The sequence below is a fragment of the Lepidochelys kempii genome, chromosome 11 (assembly GCF_965140265.1).
Source record: "Lepidochelys kempii isolate rLepKem1 chromosome 11, rLepKem1.hap2, whole genome shotgun sequence".
In the NCBI taxonomy this organism is placed as follows: Eukaryota; Metazoa; Chordata; order Testudines; family Cheloniidae; genus Lepidochelys; species Lepidochelys kempii.
This window is the reverse complement of record NC_133266.1, coordinates 34,048,203-34,073,594: the sequence shown is the minus strand read 5'-3', so window position 1 is coordinate 34,073,594 and position 25,392 is coordinate 34,048,203. Positions and strand designations below refer to the sequence as shown.

Below are 25,392 nucleotides of genomic sequence, written 5' to 3'. Positions count from 1 at the left end.
TAAGAGTGATAAACCAAGGCACTCTTCTTTCTATTCAATAAACAACTCATAAAAATCAGGGGGGAGGGAGGCAGAAATAGATTTGTCAAATAGTTACACTGAAATTTGTACCAAAAAACTGGCTAAATACTGTTTAATTCTATATGCTGAGCCGTAGTCATGTTTAATTAGTATATAAATAAAACAAGGAACATCATGACGTACAGTGAGGGGAGGCTCTGCTTCATCAGCAAAAACTTTATTCTAGTGGAAATATTATAAAAGAGAGAGAGGATAATCTTGTCACTGTAGCATATGACTTGGAGTCAAGAGACCCAAGTTCTACTTTGGACTTGTCCACAAACTTTCTTTTGTGACTCTGTGCTAGTAATCACTTACGGTGCAATTTTCAAAATGTGTATGTTTATTATATACCATCTCCTAATCATTACCTTACTAATATTTAACTGTTGACTGATGACCAAGGACTTTTTGATAGGGAGCACAAAAAGCAGACTATATTTTAAAACAAATTATTGTGTTCAGTTCATCAAGACTGACTTCTGTTTGTATCTGCTGAGCTAATCAGCATTTTCACCTGTAGTCCTATTCACCATTCAGCTTATACTGGTGGACCTAGCTGAAGTAAATGAAGTCAGTGAGATTGCACCAGTATCACTGAGAGGTAAACTTCAGTGTTGAAAAGGAATTTACCTGACTTGAGTTTCAGGGATTGTTTTTCAGCCCTCATCTCTCCTGTAAGGACCAGATGTAATCCCTGGCTCTTACCATTTCATATCTTTGGGGCTGCCAATATCATACCAAAAAATCATCTAGGCTAAATTTGAGCTGAGCATTTTTTTTTACAAAGCCGCCAGGTTTTGTTTTCTGTCAGTTACACACACAAAAACCTTCAAAATCCCCAGATTTTATGAAGTTCAGAAAAAGGTGAAACATTACATTTTGTCTCAAGCAATCACTGGCCCAACTAGTCCAGCCCTAGCTGTGTGAGTTAAAATGTCAGCATGTCAGAAAACAGGGAATTCCATGTGATTACTACTACTCTAAAATCTCTGCAATCTAGTGAGTGTTTGATTTTTGTTTGCATTTAGAAAATTTTCTGAAATGAGCTTTGTCGATAAGAACAGAATAGCTATTTGGGGCTGGGTGAGTATTCAGATTACTTTGGCTGATGAATCTCTATTAGGTAATTATAAAGACTTAGCTGTTATCTTTTACTCTACACAATAGCTACATAATGTGATGAAGTCTGCACTGATGCTGCTTCTGAACATGTCCTATGGATGAAAGGGATACCTCAATTTACAGAGCTATCAAATTGGCAGCTCTTCACTAAGGCCTTGCCTCAGGAAATTTTTAAAGCACATGCCTAAATTGTAATTCTTTGAGTGATGGTCCCTCTGGCGCGCAAAAGACCTGCACAGTCAAGTGGGTGCTGAACGTAATCCAATCTGGCTATATGATAGTGTTTGCATACCTGCCTCCTCCAAAATTCTCCTCCCCACACATCCTTGGAGGCCACTCATGAGGGTATTCTTGAGCAACCCCTTATTGCAGTGAGGAGCAGTAGAACACAGCCGTCCTCAATACCAGGTTTTACCAGGTTTGAGGTTTTACTCAACTTATCTCCTGGTATTGCAAAAGAAGGACTGTTGACGATCACTCCTCTACTTCCACCATCTCAAGTACTTCATTCGCAAATCAAATTTCGCATGGTCACCTTGGCATCTATAATCCCGTCTTTAGAAAAGGACATTTGGTTTATGGCTCTCAGCGTGAAGGATGCCTGTTTTTTCATTTAGACATTCATCCCATTGACAGACGGTTCCTTATATTCATGATGGAATCCGACCATTTTCAGTACAGAATGCTCCCTTTTGGAATAGTGACCGCCCCCAGAGTCCTTACCAAGATATTCTTGGTTGTAGCAGCTCATGTCAGACATGGTGATCTCATTATCTTCCTGTAACGAGGTCACACTCACCTCTTGCGAGTGCTACCTGGTTGAGTGCGTGTGCCTGCACTCTCTCTCTGTTTGTGGTGGGTCTTCAGTGACTCAGCCCTCTGGCCAAGTCATGCACAGTCTGTGAGATAAAAGCAACGCAAGCCCCTTTCGGGGTACAAGTCCAACAGGGGCCTCTCTCAGAGCCCTCTGTAATGTCTCTCTGTTTGTCCCTGCTCCGGAATAGAGCATTGCCCCATGGCTCCTTCCCTGGAGGCAGTATCTTTGTCCTCTCAGGGCCTTTCTGGCCCCCCAGCTCTTCAGCTGGGCCACTACAGTTCAGTTCCCCTTCTGGGGTGCCTCAAAGTCCAGGCTACTTTCCCAGTGGCTGGCGGGGGCAAGGACCCAGGTCCGCCCTCTACTGTGGGTCCCAGCCCAGGGACCCTATAGATAGCAGCCGTTCACAATGTCCCTTTAAATAAACTGTGTTACCGCTATAATTCCCTGGGCCACTTCCTTATGGCTCTTGCACATTCTTCACCCTTATCTCATGGCCTTGTCCTCATGGAGTCCCAGCAGCCAGTCTGGAGCACCATCCACTCTCCTCCAACTCTAGCAAAGAACTGAACTTGCTCTGGCCCTGCAGGTCTTCTTGTAATGACCAGCTGGGCCCTGATTGGCTGCTCCTCACATAGCCACTCTAGGCAGGTTGGCCACTCTACTGCCCTGTTCTGGGGTGGGGTGTGGCAGGGCCACAAGGCCTCCAGCCGGGGGTTTCAGGGCCTAGTCTACCCCTTAGCACTTCCTCTGTCTCGACGCCTGGCTACTTGTCACCAAGCCCCTCCAGGAAACATATGAGTCAGCTTCTGTAATGCTGCATCTCCTCTCCTCACTGGGAGTCAGTGTAAATCCTGAAAAATCTAGTCCCACCCCCACGCAATCTCTGGACTTCTTCGAGGTCACCTTGAATTCTATCACCGTAAAAGCATATTTGCCCAGGGACAGTGACTGTGAACAATATTGTAGTGCAGATCGAAGGCAACCCTAGAGTATCGGTCAAGACCTTTCTGTCTCTCTTGGCCTCATGGACCTACATCACCCTATTCACAAGACTCCACTTTCATTGCTTTCAAATGTGGCTGCAGTTGATGTATTCTCCAAACTGCTATCCCTAAACCTTATGGTAACATTTCCTGCCAGGGTAGTGTCTTCCCTATTATGGTAGACAAATCCTCATTGGGTATGCATGGGCGTCTTCTTTCTTCCTTCTTCTCTGATAGGATCATTATTACAGATGCATTGCTGTTCGGTTGGGGAGCCCACTTGAACAGCTGCACAGAACAAGATACCCGGACATCTCAAGATTCCAAGATGCACCTCAGTGTCCTGGAGTTGCAAGTAGTCCAGAAGCTATGCAAGTCCTTACTTCCATTCATCCACACTCACCATGTCCTTATAATGCCAGACAAGGTTACGACTGTCTTCTACATCAACACGCAGGGAAGAGTGAGATTCATCTCCCTGTGTGCAGAAGAAGTCAGCATGTGGAGTTGTTGTGTCAGCAGTTGAATCACCCTATCAGCAGCTTACCTGTGGGGAAGCAGAATGTGCTTGTAGACTCTCTCAGCAAACGTTTTACAGTTGACATGAGTAGGAGCACAATGATTTGATATTATGCAGGGTTCTGTTCACCTCTCAAAGGAACAGGAGATGCATCACTTATTGCTACACAGGAGCCCTAGGTCACCACTCCCAGGCCAATGTTCTGCTTCTTCCTTGGACAGACCAGTTCAGCCATACCTTCCCTCCACTACCCCTCCTGTCAGGAGTTCTATGCAAAATCCGGCTGGACGGGGCATGAGTCATCCGGATCACCTCTTATTGACGCAGACAATTTTGGCTTCCCAACTCCTATGCATGTCATTCTGACTACTGATCATACTCCCAGTGAGCTCCTGACTCAGGGGAACTGCAAGATCAAGCACCCCGGTCTGCATCTGCTCCTCCTCCAGGCTTGGTATTTAGATGAGCATCATCCTTAGAATGCTCATGCTCCACGACCATGCGAGACATCCTCTGCTGGAAGATGTTATCTCGCTAAATGGAGACGCTTTTCTTTTTGAGTACATCAAAGGAGCATTCTTTTAGAAACTGCAGATAGTCTTCTCATCTTGGACTACATCCTCTCTCTGAAGACATCAGGCCTGTCCATCAGCTCCTTGTGAGTCCATTTGGGGACAGTCAGTGCATACCATCCACCTTCTACTCCATCTTCCCACATCCCCTGACCACTAGATTTTGGGAAGGCCTAATCAGAATCTTCCTACCTATTCAGAAGCCTCCTCCCCAGAGGGACCTGAACCTTGTTCTCAGTAATCACAAGGCCCCCCTCTGAACCTTTAGCTTCTTGCTCCATGTCTCTCCTTTCCTCAAAGCCCTCACCTCAGCTAGAAGGGTTGGTAAGCTTGCAGCGATGATGGCAGATCCTCCTTACAGTATATTCCATAAGGATAAGGTTACTTTGCATATACACCCCAAATTCACCCCCATTGTAGTTTCAGAATTTCACCTTAACCAATCAATTCACTTACCTTTGTTCCTCCCAAAACCACATGATTCCTTAGGAGAATGAAGACTCCGCTCCTTCTGTGTTTGGCAGGCCTTGGCCTTTTACCTGTAAAGAACAAAATCAATCAGGAAATCCTTGAGACTTTTCATCGCTATCGCAGAAAGAGTCAGGGGGCATGCCATTTCTACCCAGGTAATCTCCAAATGGCTCTCTGGCTGCATTCTACTCTATCACCCCTCCCCCCATGGAGTGAGAGTTTATTCTACTGGAGCACAAGCAACAACTATGGCATCACTTCAGGAGATGCCCTTCGGTGGACATGTGGGGCTCCATTCATACATTCGCAAGACATTCTGTCCTGGTGCAGGACTTCTCTGCTGATGCCTCCTTTGGGATGGTGGTCCTCCACTCATCCTACTTAGGTACTGCTTCTCAGTCACCCTCAGTGGACTACAGTAGGGACCATCATTTGAAGAAGAAGGGGACGTTACTGACCTGTAACTGTGGTCCCTGTCTGTATTCCACTACTTGTCCTCCTTTCCCTCTGCTTTGGATCTTCTCTGATTTACAGTAGAGAAGGAACTGCCCTGCTGTTTATCCCCTCAGACAGAGGTATGAGATGAACCAGGGTGCATGCATGGACTAATGGACACTACTTTCAACTCTCCAGCTGTGGGCACATGGTGGAATGCAGATAGGGACCACGCTTCTCGCAGAACTTCCAGTTACTGGTCAGTCACTATCCCACGCATTGATAGCCCCATTGATTTCAGTGGGACTGCTTGTGTGCTTGAACTTAAACATGTATAAGTGCTTTGCCATACTGGGACTGATGGGCCCAATCCTGCAGTAGCTTCCATGAGTGCTGATCCCTAAGCGTATGAATGTCATTGAAGTCACTAGACTCTGCAGCTGCTTGAGGGTTAGTCCATTGTTATCCCATTGCAAGGTAAGGATAAGTTCCTAAAATTACTTCTCTTTAAATGTTAAGAGGAAATTTTCAAAACTGGCCTCTAAACTGTTGAGTGCAATTGCTTATGGCAGCAAGTAACACCTTTTTGATATTATGCTGCCTGCTTGTTTCTGCATATCAGGTACTTAAACATCTGTGTAGTGGGCTAGTTTGTGAATTTCACATCTGCCCATAGTAAAGGGTAATGCGTTGTTGCCTTGCCCTGGAGCAGACTGAAATGGAGATTGTCACTCCCCAAGTCATAAACTTGATTCTTGATCTTCCTGCTCCAGAGGGAGTACCAAAATCGTGATGGAGGTCTTAATATAAAAAACAGGTGTCAAAAGTAGTGGAGCAGATGGACCCCTTAAAATAACTGTATTGTTTTCTTCTCAGTCTTATGGGGGGTACGTGACCTCCATGGTGCTTGGATCTGGAAGTAAAGTGTTCAAGTGTGGAATAGCTGTAGCCCCTGTGTCACGCTGGCAATATTATGGTATGTGATGTCTTCTCAGTTACAAATATTCTCATATGATTTGCAGCATAGAGGCTGCGGAGAATTGATTCTTTGATTGTATAATACTTTGATTGTATATTAACTGGATGATCTCTCATAAATGCCATTTGGTCTGTTTTGGTGAGCTGTTGTTCAGTATTACACAATCTCTCCAAATTCTGTTTTTCATTTAAAAAGTCAGATCCTAAATTTAAGATAATCTGTTTAACCTTTATAAAGCACAGAATTACTGTAATATTTGCAATATTACTATAATGTAAATGTCTGCATTTGAATTCATAAACTGCCATGTGTTCTAAAGTGTTGAGAGATCATTACTGAGTGTTATAAAATTAATTATTATTGGTACTTGTTTCTTTAAATTACTACTTTGGTTACAAGATTGAACTATAGGAAGAATAACAACATTTGTGTTTGTAAATTTATCTCTTAAAGGGACATTGAGTATTTTTAAGCCACAGATGTGAATTGCATCAAAATTATTTCATTAAGTTTAAAATTCAGATTTTATAATTCTAGTTAATTCTCTGAAGAAAATCCATCAAGAGACTGGATGTCTGGAAAATAAAATCTCTGTACACATATAACTCATTGTAGGGCCAAACAAAAAACAGTTTCTGTGTTTACATGGTAGTAAAAGGTTTCAGAGTAGCAACCGTGTTAGTCTGTATCCGCAAAAAGAACAGGAGGACTTGTGGCACCTCAGAGACTAACAAATTTATTAGAGCATAAGCTTTCATGTGGTGCCACAAGTACTCCTGTTCTTTTTATGGTAGTAAAGGGAACACTCCCATCTTAGTCTCACTTAGTACATTGATTTGTTCGTGATTGGTCCTTTAATGCTGTCACATGAAAAATGTGGCAGGATTGAAAACAGATTATTGCAAGGTTCTATTTATTCTTACAAAAGACTTATTTATAAATTTTTTATATGTATAATGTAAAACAAAAGATTATAATTGCCTGTAGGAGCTTGTTTGTTAGAAGGAGCAATGTCAAGATTGTAGCCTTGAGCTAAGATGGGGAGTCTTACACTGAGTTGGATCTGGTCCTATAAGTTTCCTAGCTAATACGCAAGGGAGCTATTTAAATATCTTTCTCTATGTTTAACTTGGGATAGGATAGGGTGGGTTATTCATTTTTTATGAAACAAGACTAGACCAGCACAGTAGTCACTTAAAATGCTTTACTTTAATAATTAGAATGTTCAGCTTGTGGTTACTACTGTATGCAAGCTTCATTACTGAGAACCTTTGACACTAAACTTTTAAAGCTACTGCATGTTTGTCAAACAACATAAGCGGAAAGTTGCATAAACTAAGGTCAAATAGCCAAGAAATATTAGGCTCTGTGCTGTTGAATTCTTTGGGATTAAATACCCCTTTTGGTGACATTGGTTTAGAAAAATGTTGGCTTTCAGTACCTTCAGAAAAGATGTTTAATGTTAGTGATTTGCAAAAGCCCATATCGGAGTCCACTATATGTAAATGATGAACTTGTGTGGTGAGTAATTGCAGAGTAATTGTAGCCATTAGAATGTGCAGCATAATGAGACACACATCAGATTATTCCCCTCATTTGTTATGTAATGGTCATTTAAAAATACATCCTCTAGTTCAGAAAGTTTTATTTATTATTATTATTTATTTTATTTTGCAGCTTTCAGTTACCTGTAGTTGCTGTACTCAAATTGTCATGACCTTTTAGGGCAGATAATCCAATGTAGCAGGAATCCTATGCAAAGATTTTATTTTCGGTGACAATCAGAAAAACACTAAAATTCCAGACTGTAATTTACTAGATCAGTGAAAAAGACACAGTGGAATTAAAAAGGCAAATCAAATGTAGGTGGTTCTCTATGACACTTGTAGTAACCAATAGTTAAACAGAGATTGAAATGTGTTTATTGTACCTCAATTTGTGGATTTTAGTATAGAAAAAGGCAGCAAATCTGACAATTAAAAAAAAATCAGACAACATACTTAAAAATCTCTGAGAAGACCTGAGATACTGAATATAAATGTAAAGATAAAGCAAATAAGGTCCAATTCAGTCATCAGGGAATAATCCAGTTTTGGCAGTTTCCTTTCTTAATATCATTAAATTCTAAATACCTGAGACCATTTATCTGGATGATTTTCAGAAACCAGTCAGTAGATGCTAGAGTCTCCGCAGTTTCTTTAAGATGACTGAAAGAGTAACAATAATGTAACATTGACACAAGGTGTATATTAATATTCAGCATTCAGGTGTCCATGGCAACAGCAGCATTAAATATTCCTAATGATTATGGATACCCTGTGAAGCTCATTAGGGAAAATGGTGACTCTTTCCAAAATGGTAATGCATACCTTATGTCTGTGAGTAACACAACATGTGGACTCTCAGGTAGACAAAAGCACTTATGAAAGTAGAAGGCTTCTACTATATTGTATTCACACTTTTAATATTACAGATTCAATATATACAGAGCGTTACATGGGTCTTCCTGTAGCAAGTGATAATCTGAAAAACTATGAGGTAAGATAGTATTTAATTCCTTTTTTACATAGTTTAAATATACTTTCTCACTGGAGCACATGATATAAGAAATTATTAATACATTCCAATTTTTTCCAGAATAACTTCTTAAGTTACGTGTTAAATATTCAAGTTGTGTTACACTGTGCTTCTAGAAGTCCTAGTGTTACTACTTTCTGGATTTAGAATTAAGTTGTTACACTATTTTCCTGGGGTTGGAGGTATGTTGAATAGATCAGTTTGATCTGGATATTTTACAAACAGTAATCACAAGCTGTAAATCATGGTTTTATTTCAGATACCAAGAAACTGATTCAATTAAAAATGTGATATGCTATTGGGCAAACTATGCTGTGTCTTTAAACAAACTCACTCAACCAAAATGAAGTCACTGTGGTTCCTCTAAGGTTTTGAAATGTGCATTTTTTAGATTATTTGGATACCATGTTGTTAAATTTAGAGAGATCTATCTTTGTTTCATGCCACAAAAAATGTCATGGGCCTGCAGGAAATTAAAAATCCTGAGCCTCCTTTACCCAATTCAGTCAGATTAACTCAAATACTGTGTGTTTCTTTGTAAAATGACAAATAAAACACAGTGCATAAAAAATGAAGAGGAACGCTCTTGCAGTATTGCAGACCTGTAGCTTTCAAAAATCATGACTCAGGTCCCCAAAAAGCATGATTATTTTAAAAATAATTAGATTAAAATATATATATATATTCTTAATATGCTTTCTGGTTTTGGAGCCTGTAGATTGCACTTCATATTTTCACATTTTCCTCCATACTTATGAGAGTTAGAAACAGTTCTGTGTTGTTTTTTGTTTGTTTTTGGTTTTGATTTTTTTCCAAGACTTGCAGTAAATTTGCAAGAGAGCAACACTGCTCCTGTTCAGAATCTGAGGATTCAATCCAAACTGAAGTGGGGAAATCAAATTAAGGGAACTTGGACCCTACTCCGTCAACAAAGTTGTTATACTTCTGGTCTAACCAGATAACTGGAGATTCCCATAGCACAATGGAATACTCACTGAGCCAGCCTAGAAGCTGTAGCCCACCTCCCACAGCCCATGGTGTAGTGGATTTCTTGAAGGAAAAGAAACAGGACCATGTTGACCTGTAGACCAGCTGCCTGAATAACCCCTTGGAGCTGTAAGCAGCTGTGGGTAAAGCAGAGCAGCTCTGAGATGTCACTAAATTACACTAGGGATGGGACCAGCTACTAACAAGAATTAGGGGAGCATAAAACAGCCATTTTAAATGCTTCCAGGGACTTCCACCAGTGTAGTGGGATTCTCTGGTAGGAGTAGAGTCAGCATGACTTGTAGGAATGGAGGCGTGGCTGGGATGTTTCTGTGCCCTGGCTGCCAAAATGGTTTATATGAGCATTTGGCAGCCAGGCACAAATTAGGGCTTCCTGTAGGCACCAGGGACCAAACCAGCACCTAACAAGCCCCAGATTATGAGAGATGCACCTGTTCAGCCCTCATAACCTCATCTGAAGTTCAGCTGTTAATTTGGTTCCAAGAGTCTGTTTGCTGGGAGGAGCTGAGAAAGGAGTGTCAAAGAGTCCATTGTGAGAGGGGGAAATACACGGGGAAGAGTGTGTGTCTGGAGGAGACAGGGAATGGAGGGTTGGTAATTTTGGTGAGTTCAGCACACAATTAGTCTTAAACCACCCGTGGGTTACAAGCAAAGAACGGTAAATTGTGTTCATTGGGAGATGCAGTGAATGTTCTAGGAAATATTTAGATAGACTGAAATATCTGCTTTAAGAACCCGTCACATTTACATAGGCAATACAAGCTATCCTGTGGCAATGACCTGGCTCACTTGAAAGCTGCTGAAAGTGGTGATGATTGCTGGAAGAGTCCTTGAACAATATCTGACTTTTCATGGCTTCATTGTTACAGGGGACAGATCATGATCCATCATAGCCTCCTTGCCTGACCAGATCTGCTTTTTCCCAGCTGTTAGCTCTATCAACCTTCCTTTTGGCCTTCCCCCGCGCCCCAAGTATCCTCCTTTTAAGGCAGTGAGAACAGTAGCAGATCAGCTAGGTAATAATGTAAATATAAGTCACATTCTTGCTACAGAATGGAACATTAACATACTGGGTGCACAAAGTCATTCTCCAGCTTCACGGCACAGATGGCATCAGAGGACTGTTTGATCCTTTCATGCCAGGAGTTGAATTTTCTTGGCACAGCATCCATTGCTGGCAATGTCCACCTTGAAACTGCCAGTACCAAGAGCTAAAGGTTTTATATGTGTTACTCAGAAGACTAATTGGGGAGGATGGTGGCTAGATGGAGAAGGGGGTGATGATATAGATCATGTTGTCACACTAAACACCTTCCTCTAGAGGTAGAAAAGTTTGACTACAGGCTTTGCTCGTTGTGTGCTGCAAGAGTCAAAAGACGCTCTATTCCTTTGCCTGTTCAGTACCCCCAGTGATTCATTTTGGGAATTTGTTTGCTCCTGAGAACCTTGTTTCTTGGAACCTTGCTGACCCCAATCAGAAATTAGCCCCTTTCTTCAAGGCTCTGTAACAATGACCTTCCGTCTCATCAAGGAGAGCTGGTACAGCCTCTGTCTATCAAAACTGCCCTTACCTCAACCAGAAAGGTATCAGCAAGGCAATGTTCCTTCCCCCTCTAAATACTGAAGGCTCTACCACTTTAGTGCTGACAGCCACTGCTCACATGTGAATCAGCGACTAGACCCAGAAGCCGAGCCCTGGTCTTCTGTGTGACACTGTGATGCACTAATCAGAGTGCTAGGGCCCTCACGTTGTTGCCTTTCACGCACGTTGTCACAATATCAGTTCCATCCGTACATTTGGAATTAAATTTTTTGAGGTTCAGGTTCCTTTTTGATGTTGGGAAGAAAGTTTGAGAGATGATTTAAACTCACATCCTGCTAGCAAGCTAATTAGGTGGGATGGCTATTTTTAGGCTGGCCTTGAAGTATGAAAATAAGAGAGTTGGCAAAGGAAGGGGCGCAAGCATGGCTAGAACTGGTAGTAGTGTGTGGCAACAGTAGCAGGGCAGAGATACAGCACAGAGAAAGAAGGGAGACCAGTTTTGTTCCATTCCCCTCAGTGGAGGTTGTAGAATGGGGTTGCACCAATGTAAATGAGAATAAAATCTGGCCCAATTTGTCCTGTAGGCTAACTAGGGAGTCTTGTGTAATGGAGGAGGTTTGTAAAGGTGGCAGATCCCTGAAGTTAATGGAAGTTATAACACACCAGAGGTAGGGGCTAACACAAAGAGTGCAAGCCCTAGGCTGATGTGTAGGGGAGTGGGTCACCAGCCTATGGAGAGTCCTGGGGCTTAGTTGGAGAGATCATGACAGGGGCCTAGAGCTTACAAAAGGGACTGTTCAACTTGTGAAAGAGATTATTTTGCAGTTCACTCTGAATTTGATATGCTTTTGGCAAGTGTTTGAAACAGTCATAGATTTGGCAATCCTTCGCTAGCAGATTTGAAATGTTCAGTCCTTAAGAACTGCTGCATCATTAGGTTATGCAAAACAGGGTACAATTTTGTAAATATGCCATCTTGTACTGATTTGACATTTGTTCTATTAGCTGAGACTATGCCAAAGGGAGAGAGAGACCTTCAGATTTCAGCCAAACCTTAACTTGTTTGTTGAGCGCTGATAAAATGGTGACTGCTGTGTGATCTTTAGCGAAGCCAGTTATGCTCAGTGTGGCCCAGAGCTGAACACTTGCACTGACATGAGCTTTGAGAGCAGTGGTTTGTACAATGTAAGTCATGAAAGCAAGTAATCATGCTGATGTATTGGATTTATTTACCCTTAAATGTGTCCTGGGGTCTGATTAAAGTATCAGTTCTCTCTCTGAGGTGTAACTGTGGCCATCTGACCTGAGATTGCTCCTGACTTAGAAACCTCCAGTGTTAGAAGTAAGCAGGTCATATTCTCCTCCCTGTGTTTGGTTGGATGCATGTAAAAGCAGAATAGGACCACGACTGACCATAAATACCCAGGTTTAAGTGATAATCTGTTGGGAAAACAGTTGCCTTTGTGTATTTTGTGTTCTCCGAATTCTTGGGAAGTATTTACAAATGAACTTGTCTAATGTTAACACTCGGAGGAAAGAGGCAAAGAAAAGCTGGTCTCAGACTGACGAAGTTGGTCAAGTATAAGGCCTGAAAGTCACAGAGTAGAGGCAAAAGGAAATGACTGACCATGTCATGCATCTCTTCTCCTTCACCACAATGTTCTCTCTTCTCACCCCTTCATAAATAATAAAGGTTGATTTGCTGGCATGACTAAACAATCAGTTGTAGGTGCTGCTTCTCTGTGCATGTGGACAATGTTCCACCCACTGAATGCTGCTTAATTGGTTTTGCCACTGGACCATTACTTCCTATTTCTCATTCTCTCTGAATGCTGCTGTACTCATGTTTCTCCAGGCAGTTGCCTTGCCATGGCTTTAGACTTTCCAACTTTGATATTTTCTAGGTTGTTGGTTTTTTTTCATCACACCTCCACCGTACCAACTCTTGTTTCAGTAACCACTGTATTCAGCTTTTAGTATGTCACTGGTTTCCAGTCAGTTAATCTGTCCTTACTGAGCCATCCTCTTCGGTTACTCTGATTCTGATAGTGAAAGTTGAAGTGGCTTGTGGTTTTTTTCATTTAGTTTGCAATTTACAGCAGACCTAATCTTATTGAACTGTATAACATTAAGTTCAGTTTTTGCCGTTAGAGTAAAGTGTGAGTAAGTAATATTTACAACCACTTTAAGGGTACTTTATTAGAACAGTGTAAACAGGCATAAGTATAAATGCACTATGTATTATTGTTTCTTGGTAGCATGCTACATTTGATTTTTAGATCTAAAACCATGAGGATTCTATATCTAGACCTAATCTTTAGTAATATTACATTTGATCTATTATCTATGAAAGAGACAAACACAGATTCCCATTTACACTTGTCTTCCTTATACGAGATCTTTTATATATGTAATACAAAAAAGTTTATATAAGGGTTCAAGCAAGACTAGCAAAAGAGCAGTGTAACATCGTTAATGGATGAAAATTTGCATTTCACACACTTTAAAAAAATATATCCCAATATATATGTTGTATTTCTCACCAGGCCTACTTTATTGTGGTCTCAATGTGCATATCAGAACATTGTCCTGTACCCTTCCTTGTTCAAATAAATGATCTCTTCAGCCTGCATTTCCTCTTTTTCTTTCTGCAATTCTCAGGTTATAATTGCAAGTCCAGCAGTTATCATATTGCTGGTTAGCGTACTGTTGTCAGTGTTTTAAATTTGTCATGATTAATCTTTAGTCACTGCTTTTCTCACGTCAAGATTTTTCTACTTCCCAAGGTGTGACCTAGCTTCAGGTTATGCCTTTGGTTCAGTGTTATTTTCAACTTGTATTTCATATTCTCTCAATTTTTTAAACATCTATTACTCCCTCAGTAAGTTTAAATATCTAATCTTTTTGCTTAGAAATAAAAGGGTCTGGTTATATTGATATCATACATATATTGTAGTGTATGTTTTGTTGAGGAAAGTGCTTGTTCAGTCTCTCAGAAATAGCCAGTATATGCTACAGTAGGATGCAATGTTGTCATGGTAATACATTTTTAAATTGTTTGCTGAATCGCACTGGAAAGCCACGGCAAGTACAGGGCTGCAGGCCAATAACAGCATGTCAGCAATGCATTGCGTGGGGGCCCCTCTGATAACTCTGTCCCTCTGGAGTTGTAATGCAAGTTACTTTGCAGACACACTGCACCCATACATCCCAAACAGAGAAGCACATTGTGAATGTTCCCATATAAAGTACAACACTCTTGTGCACACTTGAACGTGATTTTGTTTATTTTTATCCAGAGGCCTCCTGGTTACGTGAACTGAAAGGAAAGTCATTTGGTGGCAAACTATTTCTTGAATAATAGCACCTTTTTTTTTTTTTTTTTTTTAAATTTTCAGAGTTCAACAGTCATGGCTAAAGCTGAAAATTTCAAAGAAGTTGAGTATCTCCTGATTCACGGAACAGCAGATGGTGAGTTGCAACTAATTAGACATTTTAGTGTTACAGACAGGTTTGCAGTTTTACTACTGACAAAACAAAATCAGAAAGGGGCAAGGCTGTTACATTTACGTCAATAAAATAATCTAGCTTTCCACAACTAATTTGTCTTCTGGTAAGCAGTGCAGGAGAGGCTTGTGTCTTACTCCTGTTTGGGTGTTCTGTTCATTGTTCTGTTTTTCCCCACAATGGCGCAGAAGCCATTTCTGCTTTACCTTTTCCTTCTCTTTCTTATTCCCAGATAACGTTCACTTTCAGCAAGCAGCACAGATCTCCAAAGCTCTCGTTGATGCCCAGGTGGATTTCCAAGCAATGGTATGACTCGATGCTGATAAGGAATGTTGTCAGGGCTACAGTCTCCCTTCATATCTACCTGGCAGATCTGAGAAGAGAATGTAGCTCTTACTTTTATTATCTCAAAAAATATGCACGTATTATGGGGAGGCATACATAGCAATTGCCTTTTTGAGGTTGTGTTGAGATTTGTACCTAAACCAGGATGACCATCTCTGTTTCAGCTTCAGTGTCTGAATTAGGCACCAGATTTGGCAAAATAACTCCAGAGGACAAAGTAATTTCCTGTATAACTTTTTAGTAAATTATTTGTTAACTTTCACACAGGGAACAGGGGAAAATTTGCCTTTTTAAAATTTTATCCTATTTATCCTCATATTTCGTAGGGTTCCTTTAGCCACCTAAGCACAGTCCATCAAACTCCACAGTCACACACTGGTATTTAATTCTGCTCATTTCAGGTGTGGCCTACACACAAGATGTTATCAAAGTCCTTTTCCTTGGTGTATTTCAGCTAGGTTAACCAACAAACCTGTTCACAGACATCGGCTCCTTGCCTTTTCTGATGCTACGTGTGGCAGCTGCCTCCGATGGAGCTGTAAACTGTCAGCCTGAAAACTTGTGCTGCACCTTATCCTTTCTCCCTCTGACCTCACCCCTGGCAGGGGACCAGAAGGAGGGAGAACTGAAGCCTAAGCTGTCACAGACTTGCAGCTGTGCTACAGAAGCAGTTGCTCCTTCAGACAAACAAGAGTGGTAGCATAGCAGGGTGAACAGAGCTTTGATGGAAGAGTACAGCTCCGAAGGTTACCAGGAAAGGAAAAGGGATATTCTACGGGGCTGGGCTCTGTTGGGGGTTACACAAAGGATAATGTATATCAGCATTGATGGCAAGCCCTGTGATTAACTGTCAACAATGACACATATTTACTAAAAAGTCCACATAAATTCCCACATAAAATCCTGTTAGAGCAAAGTTAAGGCTGATAGACAGCATGTCCCACCACCACAAGCAAATAAAGCAAGGAAATAAGCAGCTAGGTCACTCAGCACCTCATCTACATTCCCTTCTCAGTGGCCTTCAACTACCTCTGCGCTCATTCCAAACAACCGCCTGGAACTCTGATTGAGTACATGTGTCCTGTTTCATATTAAGAATTCTACAGCATGTATTACGTTGTGCATAGTTCTGTATGTAGCCAGATATAATATTGTTTGTTTCTTTTCCCTAGTGGTATACGGACAAAGACCATAGCATTGGAGGAGAGGCACACAGCCATATTTACACCCATATGAGCCATTTCATAAAGCAATGTTTCTTGTTGCCCTAGTACCAACGCGGCATTTCATACCATACTGGGATTTCTTTATCAAGTTGTTAATAATGGCACTTTTCCAGTAGAGTCTTTCATCTAAACTTGCACTGAGCCAATATAACTATTTTTGAGAACATCTGAAAAAAATTTTTAAATCCTTAATGACCGTGTAGACATCATGTCAATTTTTATAACAACCTCTGTTGCCAAGCAACTATCGCATTTTTATTTAAATTTGTTTTAAATCAGGTTTTATCAGAACAAGAATGTTTACATGTCATTTGCCAAATTTCCTTTTTTAAAGTGTGGTGTTTCAATCAATACCTTTCTGTACTTACTACTTTCACTCTAAAATGGAAATGTACGTATATGGTCTACTTCTTGGTGATATTGATTGATAAATTACTCATATGTTCACAAACAGAGTTGCTAGCTGAATAGAGGCAGAAGATTGGGGGTCTGGAATAGAAAGGACGTGTGCCCTAGAACATTATAACTAGATTTGGCAGAATTTGATTTTTATCATTTATCTATAACCATTTTTCTATTTTTATCCATTTAAATTTTCATTTGTGCAAAATTATGGATTTTAAGCATACTTTTTGATGTTGTTTATGTCATTCACAGTTGCAGGAAATTATTAGGGAGCCTCAGACAATTATTTAATGACAAATGTTGAGATAAAGCTTTATAACCATTAAAACACAAATTGACATCACAACTCAAACTATAAAAAGTAAATATCCTTAAATCAAACCAAATTCTCAACCAGCATTTTTTGTACTTTATTTCAATAGAATAATATTTTTGTCAGTTTGTATGCATACAGGGAAATTGATGTTTAACAGGTTATAATTAGGCTTGGAAGTATTTGATTTGTCTTGGTAAAGAAAGTTCAGATGATTAAGAGAGATCTTTTTGAAATTTACTGAAATCTGAATATTTTTAGTGACAATCAGGATGAAATTTTCAACAAAAACTTCTACAAAATTATGGCTTATGTTTTTACCTGCTATACTAAAAACAGCTACAAGAGACTTATGTTAGTATTCCATTTCTTGCAGAAAATTCTATTTTTTCAATACAATCCATTTCATGCGATGACATGACAAGTCTGCCTTGTAGCACACTCTAAAAAAAAACCAAACTGTGATTATAGAAAAGCTTTCTGCAAAGCCCTTGAGTAATACCTATGAAAACAGTGGAGTTGAATTCCACAAGTGCCTAAAGGGCAACAGCGTTGTGGCGCTTAACTCACTCCTTAATCAGACAGACGGGTATGGACTTTGATGGGAATTTGCTTGAGTACAACCTGAGCAAGGATCTTTGGCCCATTGTTTCTTATGTAATCTTTGTGAGGTAGGGATTGTATTACCTCCAGTGCCATATACAACACTGGGCATGTTGCCAGTGCTTAAGATATAGGTAATCAGTGAAAAATTAAAATGCAACCTGAGTATCTAACGATCATTGGGAGCAAGGACTGGATGATGTCTTTGTATAGAAATGTGCTACAGTGTTTGAGTTTTCCACAACCTACTTGTAAATTTCTCTCAGATTTATCATCAGGCTCCACTTAACAGTCTCCCCACTGGGAAAATCAGGAATAATATGAGCCTTTTAGAATTAAAAATAAAGTGACCATATAGCCCTATGGCTTTTAGCAGAGTGCTCTGTACTCATGTATGGAAAGAGCTAAACCGTTTATCTTAAAAGCAGAACAGCAAAATTAGTAATAGAATAAAGGCATAGTTGTGGTACCAAAGACTTTTTTCTGAACAATACCTGTAGTCTTTTTATCTAGTAGAAAACTTGACTAAGAACTCCAACAACAAATACGTTTTTGTAATGAAGGAAACTTAGGCCTTGGCTTCACTACTGGGGTAAGTCAACCGAAGTTACGCTATTCCCATCTTAGGTCGACTTACCCTGTGCTGCGTCAATGGGAGACACTCTCCTGTCAACTTCCCTTATTCTTCTCGGAGAGCTGGAGTACCCGGGTCGCCTGGAGAGCGCTCTGCCGTCAATTTAGCAGGTCTTCACTAGACCCACTGAATAGACCCCTGCTGCATCAATTGCAGCAGCATCGATCTCCCTGTAGTGAAGACCAGCCCTAAGTCCAGTCCAGTGCAGTATTTCCACCTTTTTTATAATTGTGTTTAGTCCTTGGTAGTATCATGTAACAAAGCATGATATGACTATATTACATTTAGCACATTGGTTTCTAACATATTCCTGTCACATAGTTATTACATGTGCATAACGGGTTAGTAGGGTTAGGTGTGAATCTAGAAGTAGACAGATAAAATCCGGGGAGGGAGAGGGAACAAAGTCAAAGTAGCTTTAGCATTCCATCTCCATGAGGAGACAGGCATGATTCTAGTGGAAATAAGGCTGCAGTTTTCATAAACATGTACCTTGAAAATTGTACAAACACCTCAGCCTTGCCTCATTTACTCAAACAAAACCCAACACCTGCTGTGAATGAGTGATCACCTGCATTACAGTGGTGTTTTAGGTGCAATTTATTAATATTTCTAACATACTTTATCCCTATAGCACCTTCTACTTAAAAAGTTCTCAAAGTATTCTGTTTCCTCTAAGCGGGAATAACAGCCAGCTCACTGATGCCAGAATGAACGAATGAACAAAAGATCCTATTCACTCAAGGGAGAAGAAACATTACCTAGAATAGGATCACAACAAGCTATAGAAGTGACAAGTAAATCAAGGAACTTTTCTTCCCTGACGGATGCCATAGGTTCACATAATAGCTACATTCTTAGACGTGAGAAGAACCGTGAAAAAATGTCAACCAGGATAAAATAATCTCTCATGTAGAAACCAGGTTTTTTTATGGGCCACAGGACTACACAAAACAAATATGAGCGCTTCATAAAGGATAGCACAGAATTTCTTCATTAGTGCTCACAGGGAAATCTGCTTCAGGAAACTTGTCCATGGTGGTTTACACATAAGCAATACATGCTGTCCTCCAGCTAACAATGATGCTAGAGTCTGACAGGCAAAGTCCTCTGGATTCTAGACATGTCATTCTGTTTTATTTTATCTATGAGGCGGAACAATGTATCTCAAAGTATTATGCTGAGTAATTTAAGACACTTACGTGATAAGTAACTAAGAGGACATAGTTGAAAACTGATTTTAAGCATGAAGCTGTAATATTACTGGGGTATGAATGATACCACATTTATAGCAGTGCTGCATGGTTGGATGCCAGGCGAACATTCAGGAAGAATACAATGGCCTGTTTCTGATCCCTCTTCCTCCCCAACTCCATCTAATTACACCAGAGTAAGACAGAGCAGAATGGGAGACCCCCCAGGCTAGAATCACAAGGTGGATTTAGGCACCAGTGTCCACCAGTTAGGCATAAGCAATATGTCCCACCTGAGGTGCTGGAGAAACTTCCTTGATTCAAGTAGCAGTGAAGTTGTCACCACATAATTTAGGCAGCATGAAATGCCGTGTGGTACAAACAATAAATCGCCCAGCATTTCACCTCTCCCTGCTGCAATGGATTCCAACATGTCACAGATTCACTGCAGTTGTAGGCCAGGCACTACTGCCTAAGCCAGCTCTGGTGATGTTATATAAGGGATCAATTTAATCCAGTGAGCAGAGGAAAACACACACATCTGCAATCCAGTTATAAATCAGATTTTATCTGCACTCTCTGTACAATGGGCCAGTGCCAGCTGAGACTGGAACACTGCAAAAGCAGTGTTGGTTATAACTATGGCCAGTGACTACAATACAAATACATGGGGGGTAGGGAGTGTACATAACTGCAATCTGTACAGACTGAGTTCTACATCCTCAAGCGCCAGTTTATTACAAACTTCATGAAAGGCTGAGAGAGCAGCCTCGCTGGGCCTGCAACTTGCCCTCCTTTGCCTGTAGGCAGGACAGGGGGTGGGGGAAAGGCTGAGCCTCGACTCAGTACCCTCTTGGACCTGCCAGAACAGGTGAGTCAGTGCACCGGGGGAAATAACTTGTGTAAGGTATATGGCTGGTGTACATAAGCTCCGCCACAGCAAGGAGAGGAATCAGAAGCTGTCTTGGGACTAAATCATGGTCTGCACCTGGGGCAATGCAACTATGTGCCACCTCTGTTCAGTGGTTGTGGCAAAGCCACAATTTAACATTTAGTTAAACTCATCCAATCACAGAACAGAAACCATGTGACTTGTGATCAATCACAATTAGCTAATACAGATTGTATATTGAATACCTACATAGGGCACTGCCTAGACACAGAGATCCACCTGCACAGAGCAGCTTGCAGGATTGGGACATACAGTTGTCAATTAAATTACTTACTCCAAATTGTTCACCGAGCTGTGAGCTCCACCCACATAACTTCCTTAGTGTACAAGTGAAACATTTCAAAATGTCTACCTGATGGAGCATTTCAGATGTTTAAAACAAGAAACACACATCACGCTGCATAAATGCCCCACAGACTAGATCATTGTGTCTTGCAATATAAAAATGAAAATCTGTTAGGATAAATATTTATTTCCACATAACATTTCTTAGTCGTGAAAAACACAATATTCTATTCACATGTACACATTACTTAAACTTTTGTAATAAATTACATCAAAGAAATTCAGTAATTTTGACCAGGAATATGAAATTAGAAGTAAATACATAACACTACATTTGCATTATATTTGATGTGATTTCAAAATGTTAAGATTAACATTGGAATAGCATTAAAATTCACAAGAATAGAGTGACTGTAAAAAAAATACTCAGATACTGAACGGAAATACAGAATGCCACTGAATACACTGATTTTTTAGTATTCTAAGAGTTGGTTATGTGAAACTTCCTATTCACTTTGATCATCGGTAACAGAAAGTCAGCAACATATCAAAACACCAGCAGGCTGCTTCCAGGGATGAACCAGTATTGTATTTCTATACTAAGCTTAAAACAATTGGAATGTTACAATGTATCATCAGGTACACAAAAACAAAGCATTCTAACCTTGATGTGTCTGCATTTTCCCTAAATTTATAAATACAAACCATTCTTTCTTAAATGTAAATCCTTCTTTGCACCCATTAAATATAATTTCCTTAAAAATGACCTTAAAGGGCTTTGATAATACTAAGTAGAGTTTAGAACAGTGATCCTACTTATTTGCAACAGAATGCACTGGCTAGATTAGTCAAAACAGCTTTAGAAGCAGTGCTTTTCATGTGTTGGACACTGGGTGTGAAAAGTCACTCCTTTTAGCTCTGTGGAGCGATTATTAGCGTATTGGAAGAGCTAGGAAGCCTTAAAGCCCTATAAATTGATCATTGTAATGATTACAAGACTGAAGCCACTAACACAATGATAAGAGTTAGCCTTCTTTAGTTTTTTAATTTGTTAAAAAATAACAAATCGTGACATTTCCACATAATGCTCTAAAACTTTTGTTATTGTTCAAATGCTTTAATGCCTGATCTTACAGTCCTTATTTCTGTAAAATTTAGCTTGGTTAAAGACTGAAGGATCATGCCGTAGTAAAATCAGTTTGTATGTAGTAGAACAACTTCTTTGTAATGGTTTTAAGTACGGCTGTCAAACAATTTTAAAAAAATCACAATCACAAGATAAAATAAAAGTCATGATTAATCGTAGTTTTAATCACACTGTTAAATAATAATAGAATGCCAATTTAAATTTTTTATGAATATTTTTTGGATTTTTCCTACATTTTCAAATATATTTAGTTCAGTTACAACACAGAATATAAAGTGCAGAGTGCTTACTTTATATTATTATTTTATTACAAATATTTGCCCTGTAAAAAAGAAACAAAAGAAATAGTATTTTTCAGTTCAACTCATATAAGTACCGTAGTGCAATCTCTTTATCATGAAAATGCAACTTACAAATGTGAAATTTTTTTTTGGCTTGGAAATTGACGCATGAAAGAGCATTATGAATGTTTTGTATATCTGGCACGTAAATACCTTGCAACAGCGGCTACAACAGTGCCATGTGAACACCTGTTCTCACTTTCAGATGACATTTTATTGTACAAATGTAAATTTGTGTGTCTTAGTGACTGGCTGAACAAGAAGTAGGACTGACTGGACTTGTATGAGGTGAACTGAAAAATACTATTTCTTTTATCTTTTTAACAGTGCAAATATTTGTAATAAAAATAATATAAAGTGAGTACTGTGCACTTTGTATTCTGTGTTATAACTGAAATCAATATATTTGAAATTGTAGAAAAACATCCAAACATATTTATAATAAATTTAAATTGGTATTATTGAATAGTGCGATTAAAACTACAATGAATCATGCCTATTTTTTAAACTAGTTAATTTGTTTTGTGTTAATAGCATACATTAACTCTGATTAATTGATAGTCCTAGTTTTAAGCCATGTCTTAATTTGCAATTTTGAGTTTTGTTTTTAATCAATGTGCATTTAATGGAATAATGAAAAGAGCATGTAACAAAAACAACAGTTGACCAGCTCTAAGTCTCTTGTGTATGATTCATATCTGGATGACAGCAGGGCATGACTGTAAGCAGAGGAGTAACACCTCTTGTATAAGGTGTGCAACATACTGTATGATTTTATTTTTGGCGTTTAAAGGTTTTAGGCAATTAAACAGAAAACCGATCATCACTAGGAGGGCAACATAACTGCATATGTCTGGTAAAGATTTGTATCTACAAAATTCCCACTAATATTATAAAATACTGGGTTCATTAACAACATAATGCAGCTGTTTGACCGACCACTGCAACATTCAGTACAGTATAAGACACTGTAATCACAACTTGCATTTTTAGCAAATACCATAAGAAATATCCAATGATGTGAAATATTCATTTTTAACAAGGTAAGAGAATGTTTTATATATTAGATATGTGATTTTATGTTCCAGTTACATACAAATGTGAATATTAAATATTCTGTATTAATTCAAGGAAAACTGCATAAATATTAGGTCTGATAACAGTGCTCTTAGTGCAAGAGTAACCCTCGAGTTCAATGGGAAAGTTCACATGGGTAAGGATTATTCTAGCGAGATAGGATCAGGTCAGTCATTATTTAAAAAAAAAACCACAAAAATCTTTAAAACTAACTTTTACTCGTTAATTTGGGTCTCTTGAAATAATTGACTAGAGCTAAAAAAGAAATGGGGCTATGTTTCAAGTTTGTCTTGAATGAAGTTATTAGGGATTTTCACACAGGCGAAGTAGAAAAATCCAGTACAAAGCTACTAAGTTAAATTTGAAAGAAACTATGCTTACTAAATTGATTAGATGAATTCAGTATTAACAAATGGCTAACACATAGCAAGGAAAGTGAAGATTCTTGCATTGGGTACAGTAGATTTTTGCACAGATATCTGACAGTGTAGACATTTAGAAGAAAATGAAATAAATATTGCACTACTTACATTACCTGTGCTAGTTTGGGATGAAAGACAAAGTTTACAATATATGATCAAATCAGTTATGTTAATGATTGTGGCACTCCTTTCATTTGTTTGTAAAAATAAGTTGAAGAACAAGTCATAGACAAGTCTCCCGGTCAACACCTTTCCCTGAGTCAGCTTTCTTCTCTCTTCTGCTTTCAGCACTGTGGGGGGTGGAGGAGAAATAAAAAAGAATATATATTACAGCAGAGCTTATCATAGTTGCTAGAGCATTGAACCTGGGGGAAAAAAACACATGACTGCATTAACTTTTCATGCTGCATGGCACAAACTGCGAAGCAAGTGTGAAAAACTGCAGTGTTCCATAGTACAGACGACACTGGCCAGCATTTTAGTAAGGAGGTAAGTCAACAATAAACTGAAAGTTTACATATGTGCAAATCTGCGAGCATGCAAGAAAAAATAGTTGCTTTTTTTTTTTTAAATACCGTACTACTGTTAATGATTTTTTAAAACAATGATAATGGTACAATTTTGAAACAATACCAGCATTTTTTGAAATGGCACAAACAAGAGGTTCCAGTATTTCTTTGCTGTAAATGTGTGTATTCTCATCACTCATGTATGAGAAATATTTTGGACCAATTTATCTGAAGAGACAGCGAGCAGTGCTAGCAAATTTACATGGAAGCCTCAGGGTCCTTCCTTTCTTCAGAAAAAAAAATTGAACTATTTTAATTTTAAATCCTTGATTTAGTTCACATTTATGCTGTGTGATGCCAGGCACAATTTTTTAAAAAGGGGTATCCCAGCCATGCACAAGGCAGTTGTCAGCAGCATATTAACAAGAATATTTTCTAGTCTTGATTCAAATTCTAACACAATTTTAATGGAAAAATGCTGATGATTTGCCTACAGAAAGCAATATACAATATGTGCAAGGGTGATTATTTTCTCTGTCCTGAATCCTATTTTATGACAACCCGCACAACAAACAGGTTGCATTGTTATGTGAAAGGAGCGTCACTGCGAGCTCCTTAGAGCAAGATTCATCCAGTCATATTAATAAAACTTAAAGACACTTCCAAAGTGCAGGTAAATCAACCCTTTGACAAAGAATGGCAATATGTATTTCTGAAATACAAACCTGAAGCATACATATAACCTCCTGATAGGAATGATTCCCTAGCAGGAGTGAATGAGAACCAGTCCAAATCCAAACATGATTTAAATAAGGTGGGGCATACTTTCAAAGGAGTCTCCAAAATTGCTCCTGTAAAATTTCCTCACACAAGTAGTTTTTAAGGGTACAGATATTATTTTCATTTTGTTAAATCAAGCCCAAAATTTATCTCCCTGGCTGTGGGGGCTTCCGCCTATTTCTAGGGGTGCTTCTGGAAACAACAGAGGAATACTGATTTCAGCTGGATGCAACTGCCCAGTCCTGTCACCTCTGGAAAAGAGTCTCTACCCTGCCAGGTTGTCTCCTGGGGATGACATAGGAGATGCATATCCCCTGATAGTCTGACATCAGGAGTGGATTTTTCCTTCTCACTGAATCAGCCAGAGAAATCTAAATGGGCTGTGCTGGCTAAAGAGGATGTCTCCCTTGCTGAGGTTCTCTGCAGATCCTTTGGGCTAAGGGGCTATGGAGCACCAGTAAGCCAGGAGTAGGGACAGAAGAGTCCATGATAGGGTAACTGCATTGGAGTGGCTGAGAAGTCATTTACCTAACCTCTCCTCTGCTAAAGCAGCTCTGCAGCTC

General features: G+C 39.5%; 2 protein-coding genes across 6 annotated transcripts in view; one reads left to right on the top strand and one right to left on the bottom strand.

Annotated features, from left to right (window-relative positions):
• The window catches only part of DPP4 (dipeptidyl peptidase 4), a 74,549-nt gene extending 56,883 nt beyond the window's left edge, over positions 1–17,666 (top strand). For both annotated transcript variants that reach the window (XM_073305626.1, XM_073305625.1), the window contains 6 exons: positions 1,092–1,146; positions 5,860–5,959; positions 8,436–8,500; positions 14,489–14,561; positions 14,830–14,903; positions 16,115–17,666. In XM_073305626.1, coding sequence (XP_073161727.1) covers positions 1,092–1,146; positions 5,860–5,959; positions 8,436–8,500; positions 14,489–14,561; positions 14,830–14,903; positions 16,115–16,213 — 466 coding nt within the window. In that variant the 3' untranslated portion in view covers positions 16,214–17,666. The remainder of the gene's footprint in view (positions 1–1,091; positions 1,147–5,859; positions 5,960–8,435; positions 8,501–14,488; positions 14,562–14,829; positions 14,904–16,114) is intronic.
• Positions 17,667–22,465: 4,799 nt separating this feature from the next.
• SLC4A10 (solute carrier family 4 member 10) overlaps positions 22,466–25,392 on the bottom strand; it is a 272,821-nt gene continuing 269,894 nt past the window's right edge. For all 4 annotated transcript variants that reach the window (XM_073305622.1, XM_073305620.1, XM_073305621.1 and 1 more), the window contains exon 26: positions 22,466–23,830. The gene's annotated coding sequence lies outside the window, so the exon portion shown is untranslated. The remainder of the gene's footprint in view (positions 23,831–25,392) is intronic.